This window comes from Tetrao urogallus, assembly GCF_951394365.1.
Source record: "Tetrao urogallus genome assembly, chromosome: 2".
Taxonomy (NCBI): Eukaryota; Metazoa; Chordata; class Aves; order Galliformes; family Phasianidae; genus Tetrao; species Tetrao urogallus.
The window spans coordinates 28,939,542-28,967,531 of NC_136814.1; the positions used below are offsets into that span (position 1 = coordinate 28,939,542).

At 36.9% G+C, this 27,990-nt stretch overlaps 2 protein-coding genes across 3 annotated transcripts in view; both read left to right on the forward strand.

The window, feature by feature from the left end:
* Positions 1-4,598: 4,598 nt before the first annotated feature.
* Positions 4,599-9,091, forward strand: GLO1 (glyoxalase I; the record flags this gene model as incomplete). The annotated part of the gene is made up of 6 exons (XM_079550240.1): positions 4,599-4,670; positions 5,159-5,241; positions 5,884-6,024; positions 6,812-6,879; positions 7,951-8,040; positions 9,003-9,091. The coding sequence occupies 6 exons, from the start codon at positions 4,599-4,601 to the stop codon at positions 9,089-9,091; spliced, it is 543 nt and encodes a 180-aa protein (XP_079406366.1).
* Positions 9,092-14,835: 5,744 nt separating this feature from the next.
* BTBD9 (BTB domain containing 9) overlaps positions 14,836-27,990 on the forward strand; it is a gene marked incomplete at both ends in the record, with an annotated part of 109,791 nt that continues 96,636 nt past the window's right edge. Inside the window, 5 exons of one of the 2 annotated variants that reach the window (XM_079550269.1) lie at positions 14,836-14,917; positions 20,442-20,652; positions 21,811-22,174; positions 23,895-24,159; positions 26,290-26,509. In XM_079550269.1, coding sequence (XP_079406395.1) covers positions 14,836-14,917; positions 20,442-20,652; positions 21,811-22,174; positions 23,895-24,159; positions 26,290-26,509 — 1,142 coding nt within the window. Of the gene's footprint in view, positions 14,918-20,441; positions 20,653-21,810; positions 22,175-23,894; positions 24,160-26,289; positions 26,510-27,990 lie in introns of those variants that run through there. The other variant, XM_079550270.1, reaches the window with a different exon arrangement.

Sequence of the window (27,990 nt, forward strand, 5' to 3'; positions counted from 1 at the left end):
AAATAAAAATAAAAAAAATAATAAAAAAATCCCCCCTCAATTAGTACTATATAGTACATATAAAATAAATGGATAAAGTGCTGGAAGGTCAGATTCGGAAAAAGAAAAAGGAGAAATTATATATCATGGTCTTGAATGATTTTATAAATAAGGTAAGAAGTGAGCTAACCCTGTGCCTACGGCTTCTGCAAATGCAGCGTGTTTCAAGCACGTGTGGTACAAACACTTGCTATGTGAATACAGCATAGAGGCTACTGTTGTAAGTATAAAACTTATGAATGTCAGAGACATTACATGTATATGGGAATTTCCTAACTGAGAATTGTTAAAAGACAATGTCAACAATGCCCCTGAGGCCTAAACTGTGTATGAACTAAAAAAGGACAATTTCTAACCATAAAAGTTTTGAAATGGTGATAAATAAGAAAAAAAAAACAAACAAGAAAGCAACACACACCATCCCAAAGATTCTTATGTGTCTGAGTTAATCAAACAGTGCAGAACAGCAATTTGACATGAAGTCAGGATGATCTAAGACTATATTCCACTTATCAACAGCAAAGCAACAAAACATCAGCTGACAAAGCTTAAAGCACCTCGATATTATGTAAGCATAACAATAAAAAAGATTATACCTATTTTATGATGTGTAAATATCAATAAAGAAACAATGAACAATAATTTTGAATGTGAGTATATATTCAGCTTGTATCAGAGAACTGAAGTTGACGTATCTAATCAAAGTTGATAACGCCTGGTTAAATTTTGAAGGCTAAGTCTAATCTCTAACCAACAAAAACATCACGCAGTCAGAGATGGCAAGGGCTGTATTTTACAAATATAGATGCTCAGTTTTGACACTAAAAGAACAGTTAAGCCGAATGCTCGTGTTTGTTCAAGCACTGTGGAACACCTTCACACATTTATAAATAACTGAGGAGCTCAAAACTGGAAATTATATAGCAGGCCTTTCCAAATGTAACAACATTGGTGAAACGGATCATCTTCTCCCTTTTTCCTAAAAGAACTTTTTTTTTCTTACAAACATTTCTGTGAAGTTTCGCTTATTTTTGCACTATCTTTGACATTTCAATCAGGACTTGCCTTACAAACAAAAACAATTATTTTTAGAATATTATAATTCTAGGCTGAAAAGAATGAAACTTGGTGGATATGACAAGAATCCACTAGGTCAAAATAATAGCAATAATTAAGCTCTACTTGAAATAAGAAATAGTTGCTATCAAAACCAAGGGAAACTTGAAAATCTTCCAGGAAGCTAAGCTGAATTATTTAGTCAGATATCGTTCCAGATGAACTGCATGCCTTATTTATCACATTTTCTGGTAGAAGTGATCTAAATGATGATTAACAGTGGGTAACCTGCTGCATATTTTGACTAATAATTGAAATTCAACAGAGTCACAGAACATACTCACCGAAGGGACATCCAAAATCAATTCTTCCACAGTTGTTAAGTCTAAACCTAGCCTGATGCTGAGAACTTCAAATATGTATTTATATGAAGCATCAATTTTTGTTCTTCGGTTTTCTCTTGCTTCTCTGTATCGAGCCTACAACATTAAACATCTTTCAAACAGAAAATACACAAATTGATCATAACTGTATCCTGCTACTTCACTTACAACTAAGGTTGAATGTCTTGTATTATAGATCCATAACTGTTTTATTCTTTAAAAGTATGTGTACTTTCACCAAAGAGCAAATTACTATGAATTATTAAAAAACGTAATGCAAACAGAGGATATGGCAAGGGGAATCAAATGTTAAATATATTACAGTAGATCTTAACATATTCGTGTGCCATATTAAATAGTTTGCTTTTTCACAAAAATATTTTGAATTATTAAATTAATTAATGTTCCTTAATATATTTATATTAACTTACATAATTTATATTTATATATAATCTATTCCTAAGCCAGCCTATATCAGTAATAATATCAAGCTAAAACATCTACAGAAAATAAATATTTTCAGGAATCAAGCTGGGTACAGCTTTGCTTCAGTGTAAATTATTCAATTAATATCTTTGGCCACCTTCTACTACAACTTTAAGATAAAATCTTAAAATATTGAAACCATTACAAACAGATACACTTTCTATCTGAAATAAGAAAACCAAATATAATTAAAAAGAAAGAGAGGAAGAAAGGAAATGAAAAAGTAAAAAAAAAAAAAAAAAAAAAAAAAAGGAAATGAAAGACATGGAAACATAAAAGGAAAAGAGAAACAGTTCATTTAAACTGAATTTAATTATCTGAGAAAGAACCAGAAATCTATGTCAAGACCTAATATTGAATACTAAACCTGTTTTTCTTTTAAAATTTCTTGCATGGACAGAACTCCAGCAGAGCTCCGGTAAAACCTAGACAGCCTTCTGGTTACAGGAATAAAAGATTCCTGGGAAGGAGAAGAGTTTACTACTTGTTGAGCATGGTGAATAGATTTGTCTTCAGCATCCCCTGGTGCAACAGGGCCAGACACAGAATCCTCTGTAGTGAGATTTTGCCCAGTATTATCCGCTGCCACTTGACTGGACCCAGAATCTTCTCCAGTGTTGGAATTTTCATTATTATCTTCTTGCACATTCTCCATTCTGAAATCTTCAGAAGGAAGATTTCAAAAAAGGAAAAAAAGTCAAAAAAGGAAAAAATAGCGTGTGTATATAAATCATGAACTATATACAGAATGCCCCACCATACATGATACCCTAAACACACACAAGTTCAGATAAAATGTAGGATGGAGGGTGTTGGGTAGTATTTCTTCAGTGGAAGTGTTTAATTTCTACAGTATTTCTATGTCTTACTTAATAAGTTTGATTTTGATTTAAATTAATACAAAAATCAGATCTTCATCATTAAAAGCATGCTGTTGAAAGGGTAAGCAGTATCAGACAAGGCTGCACCCTAAAATTCATACAGACTGAGCCCTTTGCATGTAGTGACTTATGAAGTCTTATACAATATATTAAAAGTTCCTAGAGTGTTGAGCACATCAAGACTTCTTCACCACAGTATAAAAAAGACAGACTTTCCTCTTAATTCTGTGAGTAACCTAAGCTGGCTAGAATACTAGTAGAGTAATTGTTCCCAGGTGAGAATTTCTAAAATGGACAAAGCAAGGTATATTCATGACTGACTGCTAAGCTGTTATGAAAAAGAAACTCTGCTGTTTTCTTCCCCTGTCTATTTCACTATCTGAAAAGCCCAAGAAAGGTTTGGTTTGTGAATCCCAAGCCAATTCAGGGTTACAAAGAATTACGTAAATATCCTCTCCCTTTCTTCGTACAGGGAGGCATATTTATCCACTAGCATTTGCTAGCTGCCATCAGTCCCACTCAGTAGATCTTAACACTCTTGAATATACAGAAAATTAAATGCATCATTCAGTATTCTCATTCTACACACAGACTGAACAACTATCTTTAAGGCACTATCACCATCATTACACCTATACCTGAAGTCTTTGTGTTTGATTTTATTCTTTAAAATAGCTTGTTCAGTTACACAAGGATGTTAGAATATGTGCATAACCTATATAAATATACAGAGTAACAGATAAAAATGTTGAAAATGCCATTGTAACTCAGAGTACTACTACCATAAAGATTAAAACAAATATCATAGATTATACAGAAGTTCTCATGAGGCCTTAAGGCAGCCAACCAGGTATAGCCAACCATACATTCTATACTGGTAAGGATGTGAGGTAGAAGATCATGCTCATCAGGTCAGAGCATGAGCTCCAGCTGGCTGCCTACCCTGATTTCCATCACGCCCTTGGACATACACTTCAAACACGGCACAAAATAACAAAATCATTCAACTTTCCTCTCGTAACTCAAATTTGAGGTTTATTCTGCATCACTCCTAACGACTGTTACCTCAGTCACCAGCACCCCCAGTCCGTTGACAAGTCTTTGACTCTCTCAGCTTTGCTCCTTACCCTTTTAATGCAGCAGCAACGTGACACGAGGACCAGGGGGAGAGAAGGACGAGAAAAATAAGCCTCAGTGTTACTCAGTATCTCCAGTGCCCGCCCCGACCGGCCGGCCGTCACCAGCCCGTCTGCCTCCGGGACGGGGCGACACAGCGCGCTGCTGCGCTGCTGGCCGTTATGGGGCGCCCGTAACGACTGAGGCTCGGCTCGCGCGGGGCTCGGCTCGGCCCGGCTCGGCTCGGACGAAGAAGGTGTAAAGTGGAGGGGCAGCCGTCTGCCACGTCCCGTGCCACTTTTCTTAACAAAAATTTAATTATTATTGATAATAATAATGACAGCGATAATATTTTGCTGAGTATTCAAGACAGGTGGAAACTAAAATCTCTAATCCCCCCAAAGGAATAAACCACACGTTAGGTGTGTTTTTATACTTAAGAAGTGAAAGTAAAACACCGGGCTGTGAAAACGCCGAAAGTACTGTCAGCTGGAAAGAAGCGCTAAACAAAGCAGCGTTTCATTTAAGCGCCTACAGGCTACTCAGATGCGCAGGCCACGTTGCGCGCACCCGAGCAACTGTGGGGCGGAGCACCACCTTTGTACTGCCCTCTCCTCCCATCTCCTCTGCGCCCAACATGGCGGAACCGAGTGGCTTGAGCGATGAGGCTGCCTATAGCGCCTGCTCGGAGCCGGATCCCAGCACGAAGGTGGGCTTGGTGGGGGCGAGCAGGGCGCCATTAGGCTGCGGGTGGCGGAGGCCGTGGTGGTACTGCCAGCATCCCCGCCCCTTTGGCGTGCGGACGTGCGGTGACCGGTGGGGCGGCATGGGGGAGGCCGGCTCGAGTGGTAGTGGATCCTGCAGCTGCGATGGGGTGCAGGTACCCAACACAGTGGTTATGGCACCAAGCTGCTGGTGTTCAAGAGGCATTTGGACGGTGCTCTCAGACACGTGGTCTGATTTTTAGGTAGTGCTGCAGTTGGATTTGGTGATCCTTGTGGGTCTCTTCCAACTTGCAGTATTCTAAAATAAAATATGTTGTTTACGTTGTATGTAGTACCGTATTTGTTACCTCTAGACTTGCTGGTTTTGATTTTCATTATTAACTGATATCTTTGTTGATGCACAATTAAATTCTGTTTGATGTATAGTAACGCTTTTTTTTTTTTTTTTTTTCTTCTTTTTTCGCTCTTCCAGGATTTTATATTTCAGCAGACAATGTTAAGAGTAAAGGATCCTAAAAAGTCACTGGATTTCTATACAAGAGTTCTTGGAATGACGTGAGTGGAAGCTGTACACCACAATAACTTTGGGTGTTTCTTCATTCTTATGAAAAGTATTTTTGTTCTGTTGATGTAGTTATACCTATCTGCTAATGCCAAGTTGGATAGCCTGCCAATCTCTGAGAACTTCACAGCGCATTGAATGCCTAAATTGCAAATGAATGAACAGTGGCTTTGTCTAGAATTTTTTTTCTCCTCTTTTAAGTAGGTCATTAATTATCAGTGTACAACTTGTACAGCTTTTACCTCACTGATTCTACTCTCAACTGGTAACTTTTGTGATGCTTTTAAATAGGAATCGTTTCTGTAAACCTGGAGGATAAATTATCTGTTTGTCCTTCCTGAGAAAATCTGTACAAGTAACAAAATGGCAGCTTCAGACTTGAGCCTTTATTCTGGCTTTGCTGTTCATTTACTGATTGCCTGTAAGCATATGATTCTTCTAGCTTTTAGAGGTTTATAATGTGTGCTGGAATGTTTCTATTTAAGAATTCAAAATGTAGTATTTTAAGATGTGGATTGCAGTTCAGAAAGATAAAAATCACAGCTGTAATTGTTCCACAGGGGAAACAACTTTTATTTTCAGGCTGTGTGGTTATTTTTTTTAGTTACTGTTTCAAAATAATTTTTGCCATGTAGACTGCTTCAGAAATTTGACTTTCCTCCCATGAAGTTCTCACTGTTTTTCCTGGGTTATGAAAATAAAAACGATATCCCAAAAGATAAAGCTGAGAGAACACCTTGGACCTTCTCCAGAAAAGCTACACTTGAACTGACACAGTAAGTATTAATATAGTAGGAGATGACAACCACATCTAAGAGACGTGGATGAGTTTACGTCTCATTGAATTGAAAAGAAACGCAGTAATTTCTGTGGAAGCATCTTTGGTGTTATATAATAAGTCTTAAAATAGGCTGAGATCTTAGATATTTGCCAAGTTTACTCTTTCTAGAGCTACTACAAGGTGAATAGTAGTATATAAGTACCAAATAGTGTTTGCTCATCTGGGTAGGAAAACAATGGGATTGAGGCAAAAGTGATGCAGTTAGAACTTCTTTTGTATCCTCTGAAGTTGCCTCTAAAGTAGTGGGTTGAGTATTGCTTTTGATGGCTTATCTAAAGAGGTCAAAACACTTCATATGAATTGGACAATCTTGTTAATACTAATGATTATAATTAAGTGTGGAGATAGAGATATTCTCACAAATACCCTGCCACTGCGCTTAGCTACTTCACTGTTCTGCATCTAGATTAATATGTAAATTCACTCACGCATCACAGCCATCCTTGCAATCTGGATGAGATAGGAGCGTTTCTCAGACTCATTCAAATGTGGAACATGAGTACTAGAGAAGGGTAGGAATTAGACTGAATTAGCCCTTATGTCTACTCTGAAGACTATTTCCAGGACCTGTGTTAAAGGAAAGTTTTGATAGTTTAATGAATATAGCCAACAACTGAAGTTCTATGGTTTTGAAAAGAAACAAATTGCCTTTCTGAGGAAGCTAAACACTAAGGAATTAATTTTGATGCTTTTCTTCAGTGTATAATAATTATTTCTTACAGCAACTGGGGCTCTGAGAATGATGAAAAGCAGTCCTATCATAATGGCAATTCAGATCCCCGAGGATTTGGTAGGTTTTTTGTTTAGTGCATGTTGTTCTTATGCGTTGTTTTACTGTGCTTTGATTACAGTTACATGTATTACAGTTAGATGTATTAGGGAAAAATGGAGTTTCAGTTTTCTCTTTATAAAACATCTGTATGAAATCAATGCAAAGGTTAAGGTATTATTTCATGGGGGATTTGTAAACTTGTAAAACTTGTATAGACGAAAAGACTTTTCTAGTAAGCTACTTTGAAGTGTAAGTACTACCAGCGTCTTTATTTTACTTCTTGCAGCATGTATGCATGGTATGCATCATGAAAATGGGTAAATAAAAAATGTTTCAGAGTGAAGAACCACAATTACACTTGTTATAAAGCTAATTTTTAAATTTAATTTAACACATTTTAATACTAACCACTCAGTGAAGTTCAATAATTGCTCTTGCATATTGATTATAATGATGTTCAGATTGATTTTTGAATTTGGATTTGTATTTTATAATGCACCGGTTACCAGTTTTGAGCTGGAAGGAGGATTTATCTGTAGCATCAAGGATAGCATTCAAGTGGCTCAACTTGATATTTTGAGTGCTTGAAAGGTCACTTGTATGTGAAATAAGTCTGGTACTGAATATAGCCACTTGACATATTAAATTGAAGTTACTTGTAAGTTCAGCATGGTGTTGCTGTTAGTATCTACAAATACAGCATTAATAATAAAAGCCTTGTGTTGTTGAACTAAGCAAATGCAACAAAATCCTGTTATGTAGATGTCTCTCTAGAAAGGGAATATAGATAAAACAGTTTGAGTAACTTATCTGCAGTAGGAAGAAATAATCTTCTTATCCAAATAACATGAGCTATTGTAACTGAAAAGTTCTGATTGTAAAGTCATTATTAAAAGGCCAATTTTGTCAAGGAGGGTATTGTTAAAATCTGGAATGCTCTTCTTTCTGTAAGAAATGATTTTCTTGAGTTTGTTATGTCTCTTGTGTAAGCATGTGAACTTATTGCAGAAGAATGAAATGCTGAGCAAACTTTTTCTCAAATGCATAGAAATACTTAGTGTATTTTACTGTTTTTACTCTGTTTCACAGGGCACATTGGAATTGCTGTCCCTGATGTCAATAAAGCTTGTAAGAGGTTCGAAGAACTAGGAGTGAAATTTGTGAAGAAACCAGATGATGGTAAGTCTTAGCCAGTAATGCAAGTCTCTCTCTTTTTTTTTTTTTTTTTTTTTTTTCCAGTTGTTTGCTTTTAATATATTGTGCCTGGTAGATTTTTGTACTGAACAGCTCTGTGATACATTTCTATAGCTGTCACTCCTTAGGATGTGCTGGAACCTACTAACCGTGCTCCCTCTTACAAAATGCACAAAACTGACAATGTAGAATTGTCCTGTTTATAGAAGGGGGAAAAAAAAAAAAAGCAAAAGCAGTTTTCAATGTTAGGAATTTAAACTTGTGCAGCAAATGTCAAAGATGATGAGGTTTTGGATTTAATATTCATTATTTGTGGGGCTGGATGAGAAAGTTCGTGGTATTTTTTTTTTTCCCCTGTATTAGTGAATTAGCTGCTGTTCTCAGAAGTTTTTGTAACTAGAATGTAATAATAATTAACTTTTTTTTTTTTTTTTTACAGTAGACAGGGTAATAGGGCAAGTAAAATGGAAACTGTGTGGCTAACTCTTTAGGATAAAATGTTAAGCTGTGCTGTCGTGATTCACTGTTGAATACTTTAGGGGACCCTATTTTCATGAAGAATATTTTTTCCAACTGTTTAAAACATTCAAAACATGCCAAAATATCCTGGAACACAGAAATACGTTTCCAAAATTAAGGGCTGAACACTTGCAGGGGTTAAAAAAAAAAAATAAAATAAAAAAATCAACAAAAGATAAGATTTCATAATGACTTTAAATTGCAGCTTTATTAAGTATCAGATTAACAATTCAGCACACACACACAAAGGCCTAGTTGTGATCAAACGCTAATTTGGATGTTTTCAGAAGTAGCTGTCTAAAGTTGAATTAATACTCATACAAAAGGGAAAAAAAAAATTGAAAGTAACTGCATTTGATGTTAAGATTTATTCATATGCCCTACCTTTATCCTTGTGTTCATCATTCCTTCTATTTTTTTCCTAATAGGTAAAATGAAAGGACTTGCATTTGTTCAGGATCCCGATGGCTACTGGATTGAAATTTTGAATCCTAACCATATGGTGACTCTCACTTAGATCTAAGTGAATACACTGTATAAAAGATACAAACTTTTAGTTCCCTGGAGAAAATCTATAACAGTATTTGTGAAATTCTTGCTTAATGGAGAGGAATCAATTATGTTCAGATTTTCTTCTAAAATTAAACTGAGGCTTCCCAACTGTTCTCCTGTGATGCCACTGCTATTTGCTTCCAGTTTGGAATCCTCACCCATCTTTTAAAGAGCACGAATATGTACTCTGCTCTTAAACATACTCTACCAATATTTCACTAAACTTTCTAAGATGCATGACTAGAAGTTTACATCATCTCACACTACCTAGATTTAAACTAACAAAAAAAGATCCCGCATTATTGCTGATGAGCTTCACCGAGGAGCATATATAATGTATATTTTTTTCATTAAGTCAAAGGATATCCTGAAGGCTTTGTGCACCTCCCTGTTTATTAGAAAACAAAAACTCAGGTAAGAAATCTGATAAGCAGCATATTTGTGAAAGTCTTACTTACATTATGCCAAGCAACAAAATCCCTTATTGACCAGACTTAAAAAGCTGTGCCCGGAACAAGAAACTTTGGAAAGGCAGTAAATTAGTCCAGCAGGAAGAATTCAGTATTTAAACTTTTGGCTGCTGATTGCCAGACAACGTAATAGGTCTCATAGATTCTAACAGTGGCTCTTCTTGTCTCTTCCAACACTAGAGCTTGTTCATAATTTGTGTTTTGATGCAAGTCTGGGCTGTATTCCACTTACAGGCTCCGTACAATTCTGTTTTAGGAATGTAAGGAAAAAGAGCATCTAAAATAGCTTCCTACTAGTAGGCATTTTGATCTGCCCCTTCAAAGTCAGTGATGGTTACTGAAATTAAACTTGTATATTTGTATGAAGAGTTGCCAAGTTTTGGTTAACAAAACCAAAGCAAATTTTTCTCTGCACTATTTATTGTGATTTTTCCTACTAGCACGTAACTCCTATTGAGTTCAGTTATGTGACTATTGGATAATGAAATGGCATTGCAATTCACTTTGAAATAAAGCACTGATGAAAAGTCATTTCTAAAGCAGTATGACATGTATCTTTGCTAATTCTTGAATCCTAGGTAAACAAAACACTGTTTTGGTTCATGGATTATTTTTTTTCCTTGGGAAGTAACCTGGTCATGCAGGATAAAATATTTATTGGGAATCCAGTAGTGAAGATAACTTGATGAGCAGAATGCTTAATAATAATTTGCAGAGTTTTCATTAATTTGTTCAATAACTCCCTAGCTATTCAGTTAAAAGAGAAGTGTGGAAATTATTGAATTTATTTTCTACTGTGCTAATGTAGATAATAATGACAAATATTAAGTATAATATTAAATATTATTGTCCTGTCTCCTTGTCTGAAAAATCCTTAATTCTGTACAGCTCAGCTTAACAACAGACCTTTTAAATTCAGTAATCTTACAAAGCTCCATGTGAAGAATCATTAAAGTTGAAGCAAGATATTGTTTCCATTTGGAAATAAGTAAAATATGCTACATGTTTCCACTGAGCTTGTACAGGTGTGGAAATACAGAATGTGAAAATGAAAACAGTTACCCGATTAAAGCCCCCTACAGATGTACAAACAACCATGGATTTATTGGAAGGTAGAAACAGTAACTCAGAAGATCATCTGTTTTTGATTTATGAAGCAACTCATCATAAAAGCAACTAGATGCTTCAAATTAAATTTTGAGTAATATTTTCTGGGTGGTCTCTACTTAAACATGTACTGTCCTGTAGGTACACCTTACAGGTGTAATGCATATACAGTCTTGACTTTCAATTTGTAACACCTTACTGTTTTCTGCAGCTAGCTCACATTTGCATTCTGTGTGCCCTCCTATATTTCTAGAATACCTGGCCTGTCCTCTATCTTGTCTCTGTGTAGTTGATGATTCCCTTGTATGCTAGGGAGATGATAGGGAGGATGTAGTTACAACTTTTTGTAGCATGATCTAAGAAACTGAGCAGTCTTAACAGCTGTCGCTACACAATCTCAGCCAACTTCCTCTAGATGTAGCACTTCTGATGTTGTGCCCAATCCTAGGCAGTCTACTTATTACTCAAAAAACTGGTGGTGTTCTTAAATGCTGGGTCAGCTTTATCCCAAGTTCGTTAAGCAGAATTAAGGATTTCAAGGCTTCTCAGTTTCCTGAACAAGTAAATAAGACCAATCCCTTTAGTGGCCATTCAGCTTGGCTCAGGGTGACTCAGCCAAGGAAACCTCACCTTACTTTGAAAAAGACATACACAATGTTTCATACTATCTTACAGCAGCAATTAAAAAAATTCTAAATTGAAGACTATTGTTGTATAGCTTTAGTGTGATATCTTTCAAAGTTAGGAGCTCCTTGGATGTGAGTTGAGCCAAGAAGGAGAGCTGTAGAAATGAGATGAGACAGAGCTCTTGTTTGCAGCTTATATATATATTTTTTTTTATTAATAAACTGTATCCCTTCTAATGCTCTTGTTCTGAAATAAGGAACTTAAAATGAAGTAGAACTCAGCTGAAGCGCAAATGCTGACTGCAGAATCTTGCAGTAGATTGTGAGTAGAGGTTACTTAGACTAATGCTAGTCTGAGTGAATTTGTCTGAAACTATTTGATAAATATAGATGCAACGTCTAAAGCTTTATAATAAATTTATTGGCTAGGAAAATCTCAACGTTTTACAAGCATGTAAATTAATAAAGTAGTTTCATAGAAGGGGTTGGGTTGCAAGGGACCTCAAGGATCATCAAGCACCAACCCTCCTGCATGCAGAGCTGCCAGCCTCCATATCTAATACTATACCGGGCTGCCCAGGGCCCCATCCAACCTGGCCTGGAACACCTCCCTGTCCCCTAGGACAGGGCTTCCACAACCTCTGTGGGCAGCCTGTTCCTGCACCTCACCAATCTTTTGGTAAAGAACTTCCCCCTGATCTAAATCTAAATCTTCCCTCCCTCAACACTATTTCTCCTTGTCCTGCCATCATTTACCCTTGTAAAGAGTTGAGCAGTTTGTATTTTATCTACATACAGTATTTTACTCAGATGTGTTTCATGACACTTCAAAGCACAGGTGTGACTGGAAACGCTATTGACACAATTATATGGAATCCAGTAATTAAGAGGAATAGTTTGTAAACTGCATGTTTGTATGTCTGAGGGTGTGTAGTTCAGTGGACAGCTACACAAGAAGCACTAGCCCCAACTGAATGTTCCCTGTTTAGTATTAATATGGGAGATCTTGTGAAATTTACAGTTTGTGTTGATTATAGGCAATCCTAATTTTGCATCTTCCAAGGTAATGCTTTTTTTTTTTCCCCCCTGCTAAATAAAGCACTGAGTTAAATGGCAGTAGTGCTTTTCCAGGTGGGAGTAGAGACAAATTTGCATTCTCTTTTTAGACAGAAGTTCTGCTAATTTCAAGAAGCAGAACGTAGAATCACAGAACCGTTAAGGCTGGAAAAGACCTCTCAGGCCATCTGGTCCAACCACCAGCCCGTGCCCACTGACCATGTCCGTCAGTGCCACAGCCACACGGCTCTCGAACACTTCCAGGGACGGTGACTGCACCCCCTCCCTGTGCAGCTCGTGCCACTGCCTCACCGCGATGTGAGGACATACAAGCCGATTTGCAGGAGCCTGGCAGACACAAGTTGAGGAAAGGCAGCGTGTATTCAGAATTACGGCAGAAGAGAAAGAGGGGAATGTGAATAGCAGTTCCTACTTTAGGAGCTTTGTCGGAACGAATACCCCACTCCCGAGGCGCGCTGTAGTCCCGCTGCCGTCCATAGACCCGGCCCGCTGCGCTACGTCAGCACGCAGGAGGACGGCGGCTGTTGCTGATGGCGTCATCGCGGCGCCTGACGTTTCGGCGGCGCCGGGTTGAGAAGGTTGGAGGCCCGGTCGTCGTGGAGGCCGGTGAGCGGAGCGGATGGTTGCGGTCGGGTGTTTGGGAGAGTTGTGGCGTGCTTCCCGCCTGAGCGGTGCCCGTGGTGGCCGGGCGGCTCCTGGGGCTTTCCCTGCGGCGGGCTCCGGCCCCTCAGCGGCCATACCGGGTCGTACCCGCCGGCGTCGGCTGCCCGGGCCCGGCGGCAGCGCAGCGCTCTGCGGCACCCGGGTGCGCTGAGGGAGCGGCCGGCGCGGGGGTTCCGCGCGGAAGTGCTGAGTTCTCTGGGAGCCGAGCTGTCCGCTGAGCGGCGTTTGCGCGGGCACGGGGTGACTGCCGGCTGAGAGCCCTCAGTGAGGAACCGCGGCTCCGGGCCCGCTTTGCCCCGAGTTGCTCCGGGTGTGACCTTGGCAGATGCTCAGCGTGTGGCACTCCTGCGTTCCGCATTGCCTGCCCGCAGTGCTTATCCGTGCTGTGCTGTAGCTTTCTTCTGAAGTTAGCTCAACGTGTTTGCCTGATGATAATAGCACGTAGTGTTTTATCAGCTCTACTGGGTTCATAGTACAAGTACTACTGCAGATTATGCCCTGCTATGATTCACTCAAATAGCTATTGACTTAAATCATTGTGTTATCAAATAATAAAAAAGCTGGACTGTTAAATTGTTCTCAGTGCAGCAGTAATCATACTTTCACAGAAGTGCCCCTTGCTTGCACTCTTTTTAAAGCACAGTGCACAGACCTGTCCCAAAAACCCTGTGCTGCTGTCACTGATTTTTTTGTTTGCATTTTAAGATTTAAGGTGAGCATTCTCTCTATGCCTAAAATGTTGGTCTCACTCTTGTTTATAAGCTTCCTTCAAGTACTGGAAGACTGCAGTGAGGTTTTCCCAGAGCCCTGAATTCTCCAAGCTAAACAAGCTCAACTTCTTCAGCCCTTCTTCATAGGAGAGGTGCTTCAGTCCTTTGATCATCTCTGTGGCCCTCCTCTGGACTCTCCAACAGCTCCACATCTTTCCTTGTGCTGAGAGCCCCAGGCCTGGATGCAGTATTCCAGATGGGGCCTCACAAGGACAGTGAGGGCCACAAGAGCCAAGAGGGGCATTTACCTCCTTCTCCCTGCTGGCCGTCCCTTTTTTAAAGCAGCTCGTGATACGGCTGGCCTTCCAGGCTGTAGGAACACACTGCTGGCGCTTGTCCGGCTTTTTGTCCATTAGGACCCTCAAGTCCTTCTCAGCAGAGCTGCTCCAAAGGAATTCTTCTCCCAGTCTTTAGACAAATGTGGGATTGCCCTAATCCAAGTGCAGCGTCTCATCAGGTTCTTGTGGGCCCACTTTGTAAGTCTGTCTAGGTTCCTCTGGATGACATCCCTATCTTAACCCCAAGACCTGAAACCCCACAACCAAACAAAACCCAGCGCTACTCACCCACCACTTGGGGCTAGACAAGATCAGTTACAGGGATTTGGATGTTTGGGGAATAATGTTCATATGACAGGCTTTGCATAGACGTGGTTTAATTAAGAGACTCATATGGAGAAACAATGTGATCACTCTCTGTGCCTTCAAATGAGAAAATGAATTATGATATATTATTGCCTTTCTGGTTAAAAAAATGTATTGTCAATTTTTATTTTTTATTTTTTTTAAAGAGACTTCTAATGTTATGGTATAATGGTACTTAAAAATTTCTCATAGAACACTGAAGGATTCTTAACATTTACTGCTATATGCCACCTGTTCTTAGTGATATGTTTCATGCATTCTTTCAGGAATATGGTACAGTTGCTGCTATGCAGCTGGATGTTGCTGACTAGTGTTTCTATGAGCTTGCTGTTCCACCTGTCAGTTGTTCAGAATGGCAAAAAACCCTAATTTTCAGGAAGTTGGTCACCTGCCCACAGGCTACGTCCATTGTAGACCTTCAGAGAGCTTTACTGGTAAGTACACCAATATATTATCTGCTTTGGCAGGGGGGTTGGACTCGATGATCTCTGGAGGTCCCTTCCAACCCCTACAATTCTGTGATTCTGTGATATTTTCCTGAGAAACTTAAGAATTTAGTTATATGCTATTTTAATCATATCACATCAGGTGCACTAATATTGATTTCACATGAGTTTTAATAAATCCTGCTGTACTGTTCTTGGTATGTAGCTGAATTTATTCCTGCTGTCCTATCAGAGAAATATGTCTCTAAACAAAATGCAAAACAGTAGCACAACTATGCTTGGGAACTGGAAGGTGTAGTAGTGTGTAACTGTCCATGTGTTTGAAGTAAAAATGTTTTTGGTACTGATGCTGTCATTGAAAGACGTGGTAAATAGAATTAACATCCAGTTTTCTTTTAATTATTTCCCCAAAGAACGGTTGATTACTTAAAAGTTCTGGGAATTCCATTTATTTGGCTTTTCACATTCTGAATCTCTGAATTCATACTGTGTGGATTATGTTACTATCAGGTATTGGATAAGCAGGGCCAGTTAGTTCCTTGGACACGCACAGGTAGTTATTAATATAAGTTAGTTAGTGTGATTCAAGATTTTAATTAAAGTTAGAATTTACTTTTTTTTGAACTATTATGTGCATTGTGGAGATCTCATACAGATTAATTCCAATAATACCAGGAGTATTATACTTGTTTAGTTAGCTTTTGAATGAGGTGTCACTGTGAATTGTTCATATGTAAGTCAGTGTGTTTTAAAATGTTGTAGTGTTGTGGGTAACTTTTTTTGTTCTGTAGCATTGTGACTTATGTATGAGACATAATTTCTCTAAATACCATAATGGTATGTTAATGAATTGGGAAAAGTTGAGGACATGTTTAATCAATGGTGTTCCAGAATGCAGGACGCTTTCTGCTTAAGGATTATCTTGATTAAAACTTTTTCTTCCTGGTGTTTGAATCTGTGTTTTTGTTTGGATTTTGTGTGTTTGTCAAGTTAGGGGGACATTAAGATAAATACAGCATCTTTTTCCATTTTCTTTCTAAAGGCCCTTTTAACACTTGTTTTCTGGTGCCTTGTAATGTAGGGTAGCTTGATTCTCTGGGTAACATTATGGAAAACCTCAGAACTGTACGGAACAAAGGCTGGAAATACTATATCAAAATAAAAGGATGAGAGAATTAATGATAGAAGGATACTTTTTTTCCTCAGAAGTATTACTTGACTTGTGCTTCAGTGCTGAATTACATTTTTCCTGACATTGATGTTACAGAGTAAATTAATGGTATTTGCAACTAAATTCTAAACATCACATCTGTCAATACATAAACAAAACATAAGTCCTTTCTCCTGTGAACCTAAAAGAAACAGTGGACAGACTTTCATAGTTTTGTGGGCTCGCATCAAGCCATAGAATTATTTGTTTTACTCCAGGTGCTTATGAAAGCTTTACATATGTAAACTGAAATTCTTTGCAACCTGAACGTACTGCAGTGTGAACAATTTCTCTTTTGGAATATGGGTGTTATTTTTGGTTGCTTTTTCTCCTTGTCAAAGTTTTCACTCTGCCTATGAATATTGTTACTGTTACGCAGAAGTCCAAAGGAGCTTTGTGGTTCTGACAGAATCGAAGTGCTTACTTTTTTTTCTGTACACATTGAAATATTTATCAAATCCAGAGATGTTATTTTATTGTACCAGGACTTAAGAGAATAATAATATTTTTGTATAAATAGCATTTAAGAAAATTCTCTGTGTAATTCTAACAAGGGCTGTATTACTGTGATATAACCAGATGGGAATGCCGTTGTTTCAGGGATGTGAAATTTTAACTCCATATTTATAATCTGGACTTATTTCACAAAGTTTTTAATTCTGTCATTTGTCTGTTTACGTGCTAATTTTTTTTCCATATAATTGTTTTTAAACTTCCAGTAGTTTTGGTGTTTGGCTTTTTTTTTTTTTTAAATATAAAGAAAAAGAAATTTCAACATATTCATGGTCAATTTCTTATATCCTTTTTTCTGCATAGTATAAAAGTATTTCTTCCCCCTTTCAAGTGAAACAACGCTGTTTTTCAGAAGGCTGTCTTTAATGATAGCCCAAATGGGGCAGGGGAGGTGACATCGTGTTGGTCTTTGCTGCAGTTTAGTCAAGAAGTCATTGTGGTTTTTGTTGCTGTATGTTGTAGATCACAGTATTGCATGCTATGATGTGTTACAGGTTATTTATCAGAAAGGAAATATAGCAAGCTGGAAACTGACTTGGTGTTTTTTTTCTAACCTTGACATGGTGTATAACATTGCGTGTTATGTTATACGATAAATAGTAGGCCACATTTTTTGCATCTTTAGTAGTAAGATGGCCACCAGGATGTGGGTCTTCTGTTTCAATTCTGAAGAGAAGAGATTTGTAGACTTTTCTGACATCATAGGTGCAGTTTAAAATCATTTCAATGTTAATAGCTTCTCAAACTTACTGAGAAGATTGTTGTACTTATCCTATATCTGTGGCGTGAACAAAGCTGCAGCAGCTGACTTCTGAAGCACCTGATTAGCTGTTAATAGCTCCTGGAAATTAGGTTATGGTGCTAGTAAGAGGTTTATAAATGGCTTGGCCTTTTATCTGCAATTTGTTAAATGTTCTTCTCTGATCACAAGGAAGAACAAAGGCTTGTATCTGAATGGAATGTCAGTGATTACAGAAGATGCTGGAGAGTTCATCATAAAGGATTTTGCTGAGCTCCAGGCAGCTTCTGTCTTTTTTTTACTGTATTTAAAACTTTGAGTTACAACCAAGAATGCTGGTTGTAAAGTTCAGCTACACAGGTAAACTGTGCAACTCGCCACAACTAAACCAGTATATTACTATCCACTTTCTCAAACAAGAAATGGGCAGGTCTCTTCAAGGGCTGGCTCTATGAACACCTCTAAATAATCCAGTCTGGGAGGATCTGAGGTCATGTATTACTTGGTTCTACATTTCAAAGACAAGATGGCTCTCATACAGTGCTGCTTTGTGTGAAAAACTGATGAAACTTGCATTAGAAGTGTGTAGTGGATGGGTAAATAAATTTGAGTTCTTCAGTATACAAGTGTTACCCACGGAAAGAATATAAAGTATGTGCATAGCTCTCATAGACTTCTAAGTTTTCAACCCTCTGCATCACTGAGCATTTGAAAGGCTGTTCAGCCAGGGCTTGCAGCTATTCTTTGTATCCCCCAGTTTCGGTGAGCAGTTTGAAACTAGTAATCTAGAATAATGCATCATGCCAGCAGTATGGGGAGCGCTGAACATCTATGAAACAAATTTAGTTTGCATCTGACACAAAAGGGCTTGGAAATTTCTACTTTCATCATCACCTGCCTAAGTCCAGGATGTTGATATCAGACTGTCATTATCAGCTTATTAGCAAGTGCCCCCAGCTCAGACTTTGTGCTTGTTTAGAGGTAGGTTTATGTACCCTTAACAGGGAAGTGTTATTTTGATTCTATTTCTTTCTTGATTCATTTATGTGAAATGGGAACAATTTTCTCTTGGACCCTTTGCCCTGTAGGCATATGACAAAACCTACAGCAGCAGCAAACAAAATGAGCATGCAGCCAATGGCTTTTCCTTATTTTAGCACTTTTATTGTCTCCCAGTTTTCTTCAAGCAGTATCTATTCCCAATTTTACAGGAAAAAAACCCAAACCTGGATGAACAAAAAAGTAAAATGTAGAGAAAATGGAAGTAAAATAGATTTTAAAACCAAAATGTGCCTATCCTAATACATGCTTGTAGCATCTTAAATGAAATTCTCTAATTAATGATAAGTGGAACTGGTGCAGGAGAGAGGGTAAATTTTGTTTGATAATACGCATGTAATTTGTATGTAATTGGGTTGCCTGGCTATTGTGCATAACAATGAAGATCAACAACAGTATTTACAGACTTAAAAGATATGGAAAGTATGAAGGAATATGGATGTTTTTGATTTGCAGCTGAGTAACAAACTCAGTCTTTTGTTTGCTCCTTTAATGTAATAAAGGGTTTTACATTTTGAGGACATTTCCATTTCACTGTTGTCTATGCATTCTCAAGTAATTATGCTGTGATAAATACCGTTGCTTGTTGCATCTTGATTGATGTGAATTAAGTTAATCTTGCTTGTTACAAAGCAAACGTTACTAGAATTGGATCTGTTGCATAGATCTGCTTGGTGCACTGTTGCTTTACATAAATGTAAATAAACCAATGCAGATGGAGGAAACATTCAGTCATGGAAAAGAAAACAAACATAAAAAATAATTTATTCTTATGTCAGTGTAGGAGAATAACTTTATACAGTGTTCTGTGTTACAGCTAGACTGCCTCAAGTTCCTTGGCCAGTAGTGCTTGTTCCACATTAATGCCTCTGTGGGCATACAGCTTCTAATTCAGATGGCAGAGACAGCCTGAGGAAAGCTGGGTTCTGCTCCCACTCATATTGTGATCTGTCATAGATCAATTCACTATTTACTATGCTATCTTCTTCTCCAGTCTGATTTGCTGTCTGTATCACTTTTTCTAGTTTAGAGTTCTTTGAAATGGTGTTTCTGTGATATCTTCATTTTGTATTAAGAGTTTCCAGGTGTTTTGAAGCACATACAATTCTTTACCCCTATCCATGTGTTTTCCTTTCTTTGTTCTGTAAAAATGCCTGGAAATAGACGTGCATTTTTTGTTTATATTTCAGAATGGGGCTAAAAATGCATTCATGTCATGAGTATTTCACGTAGAAGATTAATGTGTTAGCTGTATGCAGTATATGGTTTCATTTTTCTGTACACACCATCTCACATTAGCACTGAAAATGTGCCCATTGTAGCACAGGAGGTGACAGTGAAAATACAGGTGATTATTATGTGAGGGAGCTGACCTTTTTTGTTGAAAAGTAAACTGAAAGTTGACAAGAAAACCTGATTGAAGACTGAAATAGTCCTCTGGATGCTCTTGCCACTGAGTCTTAGTCTGTTAAAGCATCAGGCATAACTTTGAATACTTATGTTCTTCCAGTTCTGAAAAGTTGATTGGAATCCTTCAAGGATGGATTACAAACACTGTTGGTTTTACTCATTGCTGATTTTAGTAGAGGCTTCAGAGTTGAGATTAAGTTAAATTGGCCAGCTGACTTTTTTCTCTGTAATTGTTTGCGTTTTAATTCAGACAAATAATATTATTTATAATGGTGATTGTAATTAAAATTGTTTAATTTTTGTTCATTTTGTTTTAAGATTTTTAAGTAAATGGATTGATGGAGGAATGAGATGATGGAATTCTCTGAAATATTTTTGACTAGAGTTCTTGATGGGAGCTGCCCTGAGTCCTGTTATAAATTACCTTTAATAGAAAACCTCTTTGTTTTGTTTTCCTCGTAATATATGAGAGAATCAGAGAGAGAGCTTTCACTATTCCTTTCTTTTTTCATAACTGCATTTTTCATCATTGCTATTTCTAAATGTGCCCTTTATAGCAGTTATTTTCTTTCTCTCTGTAGGCTATCAATATCATCATCCCTCCAAGATGAGTAACAGCCATCCGCTTCGTCCTTACACAGCTGTTGGTGAGATTGACCATGTTCACATTCTGTCAGAGCACATCGGCGCTCTGATGAATGGGGAAGAATATAGTGATGTTACCTTCATTGTGGAAAAGAAACGTTTTCCAGCACACAGAGTGATCCTGGCTGCGAGGTGCCATTATTTCAGGTGAAGCACAGCTTTTGTGGGGCTCACTGCAAATTTTCATGCAGATAAGATAAACATTGTTTCTCTATGAACTTTTCAGCGTGTAATCATCTGTCCATTGAGTGTGACCTTTTCTGTGCGAATGTTTCCCAGCACATCAAGTCATTGTGTCCAGATATAAGAAGATAAATATCATGTCATGATGTTATTCTTTTGACCTTCATTAAATTGGACTTTGAAGTTATTTTCATAAATTCAGGAGAAAAATAACTTTGGAACAGGAAAGTTTTGCTGTAAAATTTTTTGATTTCTCAGAGCATGGATAGTGTGCTTCCGTGGACTGTATTAATCAGAAGTTTACTTTTGATGTGTTGAAATCAAGTATTTGAAAAGATCTGTTTGACTCAAATTAGGATATTTTAAAACTAGGGATAATGCTAATGCATCTCATTCTAAAGATCTGGGGCTTTTCACTCTAAATAGAATCACTTTTCTGGAAAAAGATTGTTATGAATTTAGGTTGTAATTTAGTTACTAACATAAACCTCTGACAAAACTGCAGCATGAGAGCAAATTGTGTTCAAACTCTATACCACACTTTAAAAACAAAAAAAATCCAACAGATTATGGGTGTATTTAGTTCTCTTTTTCCTTCTAAAGATTCAGGACATCTTTAGGCTTGTCTCATGTTGGGTTTAGCAAGTCCCAGATTCTTGATCATTTATTCCTTACTTTAATCCACCACTGCTGTTTTAGTGATGAACTAGTTGTTTCATTTGTTTTCTGCCATTTTTTCTTTTTTCTTTCTTCCTCACTTTTAACACTATTTAAACACGAAAACAAACAAACAAAATCAGTAGCAACAGAAAACCCAACTGAGTTTCTGCTTTGCAACTATTGCTCAAAGTAGAGATGGAACAATTGTTCCACAGAATAAAAGCATGATGCATTAGAATATTATTCTCTCCTATGCACTGTTTTCAGTGGTCAGCTGCACTTTAAATGACATGTAGGGTTTTTTCTTTTGTAGCTGTAGGGAAATGCATCCCCTTTGCATCCCCTGTGTTGTTACTTGGCATTTTGTTTATCTTTTGTATGTTTTTTGTTTATTTGTTTGTTTTTGTTAATAAAACAGATATTTCTAAGTTGTAAATTTCTTAAATTTTATCTTCTTTGTAGAGCATTGCTGTATGGTGGAATGAGAGAATCTCAGCCTGAAGCAGAAATTCCTCTTCAGGACACAACTGCAGAAGCTTTTACCATGCTGATGAAATATATTTACACTGGTCGTGCCACACTACGAGATGAGAAGGAGGAGGTCCTCCTAGACTTCCTAAGCCTGGCACATAAGTATGGATTTCCAGAACTGGAGGATTCCACATCTGAGTATCTTTGCACCATACTCAATATTCAGAATGTTTGTATGACATTTGATGTTGCCAGTCTTTATTCCCTTCCCAAATTGACTTGTATGTGCTGTATGTTCATGGATAGAAATGCTCAGGAGGTACTCTCCAGTGAAGGCTTCTTGTCACTTTCTAAGGTATGGTTTTTGTTTGCATTTTTCTTCAGTATTATTAATTTTTTTTGCATACATTTCATGATTAAATACTAATGGTGTAAAATACAAGCTTGTAAGTTAACAGTTATCTCTTGGTATTCATGGACTGAGACTGAATACTGAAAGTATTCAGACCAAGATGAAGTAAAAACCTTGGTGATCCATTCTGAATTTTTTAGAAATTTAGTTCTGACCACTCACTGTAGCTAAAAACAAGAGTATTCTGGTAGCTGGGTCCAGAAAACTTAATTTTACCTTGTTTTTTTTTTATCTGTCCTTGGAATAGTATAACTTGGTTTCTGAATGTTGCCCAGTAGTTGTAAAGAGTTGAAGATAGAAGGTACTCCATTTTATTAATTTCTTGATATAGGCAATCTCTGTCATAGGCAGTTTTCCACAGTGTAGGCTGCAGTATCCTGAGGCTTCATGTGATTTATATTGCTGATTATTTGTGCAGCCTGAAATCATGTAATATGATGGTATTGCAGGGTGTATTTTTTTAATTTTGTTTTAATATATTTGTTGTTGTTGGATGCATAAATATTTGTGTAAGATTCAGGCAATTCTGTGCTATTGAATTATTCCACATTCTCTGGAATGGTCTTTGAGCTGGGCGTAATAGTGGTTTAATGTTTTCAAGTAGTGTTCAAGTGAAGCAGCAAAGTATCTTGAATGAAAGATAGCTTAATTATACTTGAACAAATAAAGAAAAAAGTGTTAAAAGCGTTAGTGGAAAAACTGTGATGGATCAGTTCCTTGAATAAGTGCAAGATGCTTTCTGCTTTGCTGACTAACTTGCTAGCTGTATAGGGAAAGAATGTTTTTCTCCCTACGGTAGTCTGTCATACTCAGCTTATTAAATCTGAGTTCTGAAGGCATATACTTTCTGAAATCTTTGTTGTAACCAATCCTGCCATATAGAAGAGATTTGTGCCTTTCTGAGGCAGACTTCTAATTATTTTGCTTGTTAAATGGAAGTCAGAATCCATTCAGTTCTTTTTGTTCTCATTTTGCTATCTGTGGATTATTTGCATTTGCATTTGTAGGAGTCACTGAGGGTTTTACCTGTTGCTACCAAGTTTGTCCCAAAAGAAAAGGGATAAAAATACCCATGTAATTAGAAAGGGTTTGAAAAAGGAATTCCAACCCTCAGTTGACATTTTTGCATCAGTCATCTTATGTCAGTCTAAGTTTAAAGGAATGTTTTATATTGTACTGCTAAATCCCCAAATTAGTTCTTATGTTGTTTATTACCTTAAATTTATTTATGTAATTTAATATAATTTGGAATAAAATTGATTTTTTTCCCACATTTCCATTCCATCTTCTTTCTCATAGTGGATTAATAATATTGTTTAATATTTATCTTAGAGATTTATTGGATCTTCAGTAAGAAACTAAAGGCATAAAAACAGTACTGAAACTGAAGATTGTCTTGTTGAGCAATACTCTTAGTGCAGTTACTGTAGACTAATGTGGATTTTTTTGTTGTTTCTTAATCAGAGAAACTAAATTGGATATCAGGAATCTTAAGAGGACTTTTGCTTCTACTATGTGCTGCTTCTAGTAGTCATTCTTTTGGAGTTTATTTTTAACAACTACAAGTTCAAATGATCTGTCTAAAAAAAAAAAAAAGAAACAAACAAAAACTTCTTTTTTTTTCTTTTTTTTCCCCCCTTGTATTTTTTTTACGTTCTTCCAGGCTGCTCTTCTGAGTATCGTACTGAGGGACTCTTTTGCAGCTCCTGAGAAGGACATTTTTCAAGCCTTGATGAATTGGTGTAAACATAACCCCAAGGAAAACCACGCTGAAATCATGCAAGCAGTGCGTTTGCCACTAATGAGTCTAACAGAACTGCTAAATGTTGTAAGACCTTCCGGATTGTTGTCGCCTGATGCCATCCTAGATGCCATTAAGATTCGTTCTGAAAGTCGGGACATGGATCTCAACTACAGGGGCATGTTAAGTAAGCATTTTTATGTTTTGTTGCCTCTTTAGTGACTGCTGTGCTGTAGCTGTCTGGAAGGTATGGTTAACTTGTTCTTTGAGTTTTTATTCCTCAGGTGGGAAATAACGTTAGTCAGCATATTTTCTAGGTTTGTGTCTCAGGAATTGCTCGAATATGTGCTTTGTTTTAAGAATGTATTTTCCTTGAGGAATTGTTATTTTAGTAAAAAATCTTTTGGGGGAAAAATGATTTGTTGTGTGCTAAATGGAATTTCAATGGTTTTACATTGATGCTGACTTGTTTATGAGATATCCATCTTTTCTCCGATGTTTTTGATTTTTTGTTACTGTTGACATGTTTGCCCAAACAGCATAAACAGATTTTCCAAATTGCTTAGTGGAAACAATTTGTGAGAAAAAAAACAAAAAACATGAAAAGCCTTTTGTTTGGTTTCTCTTATTTCTGCTCACTGTTAATCCAACAAGAATATCTAATGCTGAGCTTTTTGAAGATACTGTTGCTTTGTATGTAGTATATGATGTATAGACTATTTGCCCCACAGCAAAGAATAAAGTTTTCTCTGACAGTTTGCCCTGTAGTCTGTCAGTCACGTAGAATAAGCCTTGAAAAAGATAACAGATTTCCTAGAATTGCATCTCCCATTTGTTTTTCTTTAGAAGTTAATACTTAATATTTAAAAATCTGAGTTAATACTTTGATACTGTAAAAATAAATACAAAACATTCTGTTGACTGTCCAGAAAATACATTTTTCAAAGTGGAATGGTACCTTTTTGGTGACTCCTTTTCCTGCAACCTTACAGTGCAATAACAAGATGTTTGTAATCTCACAATTTCTATCTTTGCCAAAATCACAGCTGTCTAAAAATTTGATTTTCTATGTTGTTTTAGTACTAGTTCAGACACTTGGGTTTTTCTCTGTAGGAGCACTGATGACCACTTGCAATTTCACAGTTGTGCTTTACCTCTTTTATAGTTTTTGTGTAGAAATACTACAATACAGTGTGGTTAAATTTTTTACCTCTTTAAACGTTGTATGCTCAAGTGTACCACTGAATGTTCCTTAGATGCACCAATTAGGTTAATTAATATCCTGTTAAATTTCATACTTCTCTTGCTGACATATTTGAAGAGTTTGGGGTGGACTTTTTTTTTTTTTTTTTTTTTTTTTTTTTTTTTTTTTTTAACATCAGTGCCATATTTTCCAGGTTCTCTCCTCAAAAAAGGCTGTTAAAAATGTCTTTTTAACAGAGTAGTTGGTCAATGTATTGCTTTGTAGGTAGCTATTATTATCACCAGTTTTCTTGATGGGAGACTTTGAAATGGTGACAAAGGAGGCTTATTTTACTGGCTTCTTTAGCTTTGAGCCAACATATTAAAAAGTTTTCCATTAACTTCATAGTCTTTTACTCAGGTTCATTTGGCTTTAATGTCTTGAGCATTTCACGTGGTTTTAGCTTCCTTCTATTTCAAAATAAAAATAAATTTTAAAAATTGAATTTAAGGCAAAAAGTCAGAAAGAAAGGCCCCAAAGTGATGAGAGAGATTGTGAGAGACTGATTGCAAGGAGAGACTGACTAGTCCAAAAATTTCTATTCGAGTGGAAAATGACAGTTGAATAAGGGAAGGTACATTAAAATTCCATAAAATCATGAAACACCCTAAGAATATAGGTACAGTATACTCATCAATGATCACTACTTATATCATGTGAGATCTAGGTGGCATCAAATGAAATGGAAGATGCAGAATTTCTAAAATCTATTTTCAAGATGCATTATTACTTCATGGTCATAATCTTATACTGTGGAATTATAAAATAGCTTTTATTAAAACAGTGAAAATAATTTCTAAAGTTTACATCTCTGTATAAAACAGCAAAGAACAGTATCTTCTGGTTTAGGAAATGGAACTGTGGATTGCTGGAAAGAATGGGTTTACAGAGGAGGTATTGCTCTGTGCCGACCCTCCTTCTGTAATTCTTTCTTTGAGCGTCTGTTTGTAACCAGTACTGGAGAATTGATAATGCAGTCAATCTTCATTTTAACTGAATACAGTTGATGTTCAGAACATCTAACTTGCATGATGTGAGTATAAATGTTAAACAGTTATTTCCTTTTCTTCTTAGTACCAGGAGAAAATATTGCAACAATGAAGTATGGAGCCCAGGTTGTAAAAGGGGAGCTGAAGTCTGCTTTATTAGATGGGGATACTCAGAACTATGACTTGGATCATGGCTTCTCTCGACACCCAATTGATGACGACTGCCGTTCTGGTATTGAAATCAAACTCGGCCAGCCATCAATAATCAACCACATACGAATACTCCTGTGGGACAGAGACAGTCGGTAGGTGCCAAGTTGACTTAAAGAGGGGAAGGCATTTTCACTTGTGATAACAGAATGCAGAATGTTTATAAAGACTTTATGAAAACAGCATGATACCATGTTGGGGATGACAACGACAAGTTTTATTTGAAAACACTGTTTTTTAAGTATAATCATTGTTACATATGTGCAAGACCTTATTAAGCGGTCTTAAAATATCTCCTGACATGTCAGGCATATTCTTTATTTTCATTAAGTATATTTTTATTGAAAGGTTATGTAATTTAAATACTTTTAGTTGTTTTGTTTTCTATTTGTAATTTAATTTCCAACTATTAATGTAAAATTGGGTATTCTAGTTCTTATGCAGACCGACTCATCCCACATTGGAAGAATGTTTTTTTAGAGTTTTTTCAGTGTATCAAAATTGTCAAGAGATAACATCTCTGATGGTAATTCAGGGAATAAAAGTTTGTTTGGTATAGAATCATAGAATCACTCAGGTTGGAAAAGACCTTAAAGATCATCGAGTCCAACCACGACCTACCCATACTACTCTAACAACCCTCTGCTAAATTGTGTCCCTGAGGACCACACCCAAAGTTTTTAAACACACCCAGGGATGGTGACTCAACCACCTCACTGGGGAGCCTATTCCAGTGCTTAACAACCCTTTCTGTAAAGTTTTTCCTGATATCCAACCTGAACTTACTCTGGCACATCTTGAGGCCATCTCCCCTCGTCCTGTCACCAGTGAGAAGAGACCAACCCTGCTCTTGCTGTAAGCACTTTAAAATGTCATCACAGAAAATTTTTAATTTAGAAAATATCTAATGCAGGTATTCATAAGCAATATTCTTTCAAAAAACAATAGAACATGCTATTTATATTCCTAACGCATCATTATCTTTCATTTTTTTTTGTACTTGTAGACTAACAAATGAAAATTGCAAAAGTTTTGTTTTCTTGAGCAAGCTGTGTTATTTTAGAACAAAAAACATTGATGTTCTACTGATTATTATTATTATTTTTGGGTAAATTAAAATTTATTTAGAACATCAATTGTAGTTATCATTCAAAACAAGTTTTTTTTTTTTTAGCTATTTAATTCTTTGAAGTGAGTTCAGCTGAAGTTTTATGTTTTCTTTTTGGAAAGATTGAAAAGTAAAACTTTAAAAGGTGCAATAAACAACTTTTTACAATATTTAACTATTTGTCACAGATCAACCAAGTAAACTCAATGAAATTTTGAAAAGTATTAGAGGTGAAAATAGTGAGTAGTTCTCTTGAATTTTTTTAGAGAACTGGTAGCTTGAAAATTGCCTCTCATTTACAAGATGTAAATCAACTAGCAGCTGCTGAAGCTGGGAGTGGAGATTGTGGAAAACATTCTCCTTAGCACAGTTTACTCAAAAATATTTTGAACTTAAGTAGAACAAGCCATCATTGTGGCAGCCGAATCAGAGAGGGTGAACTTCTTCAACACAGAATCACAGAAACAC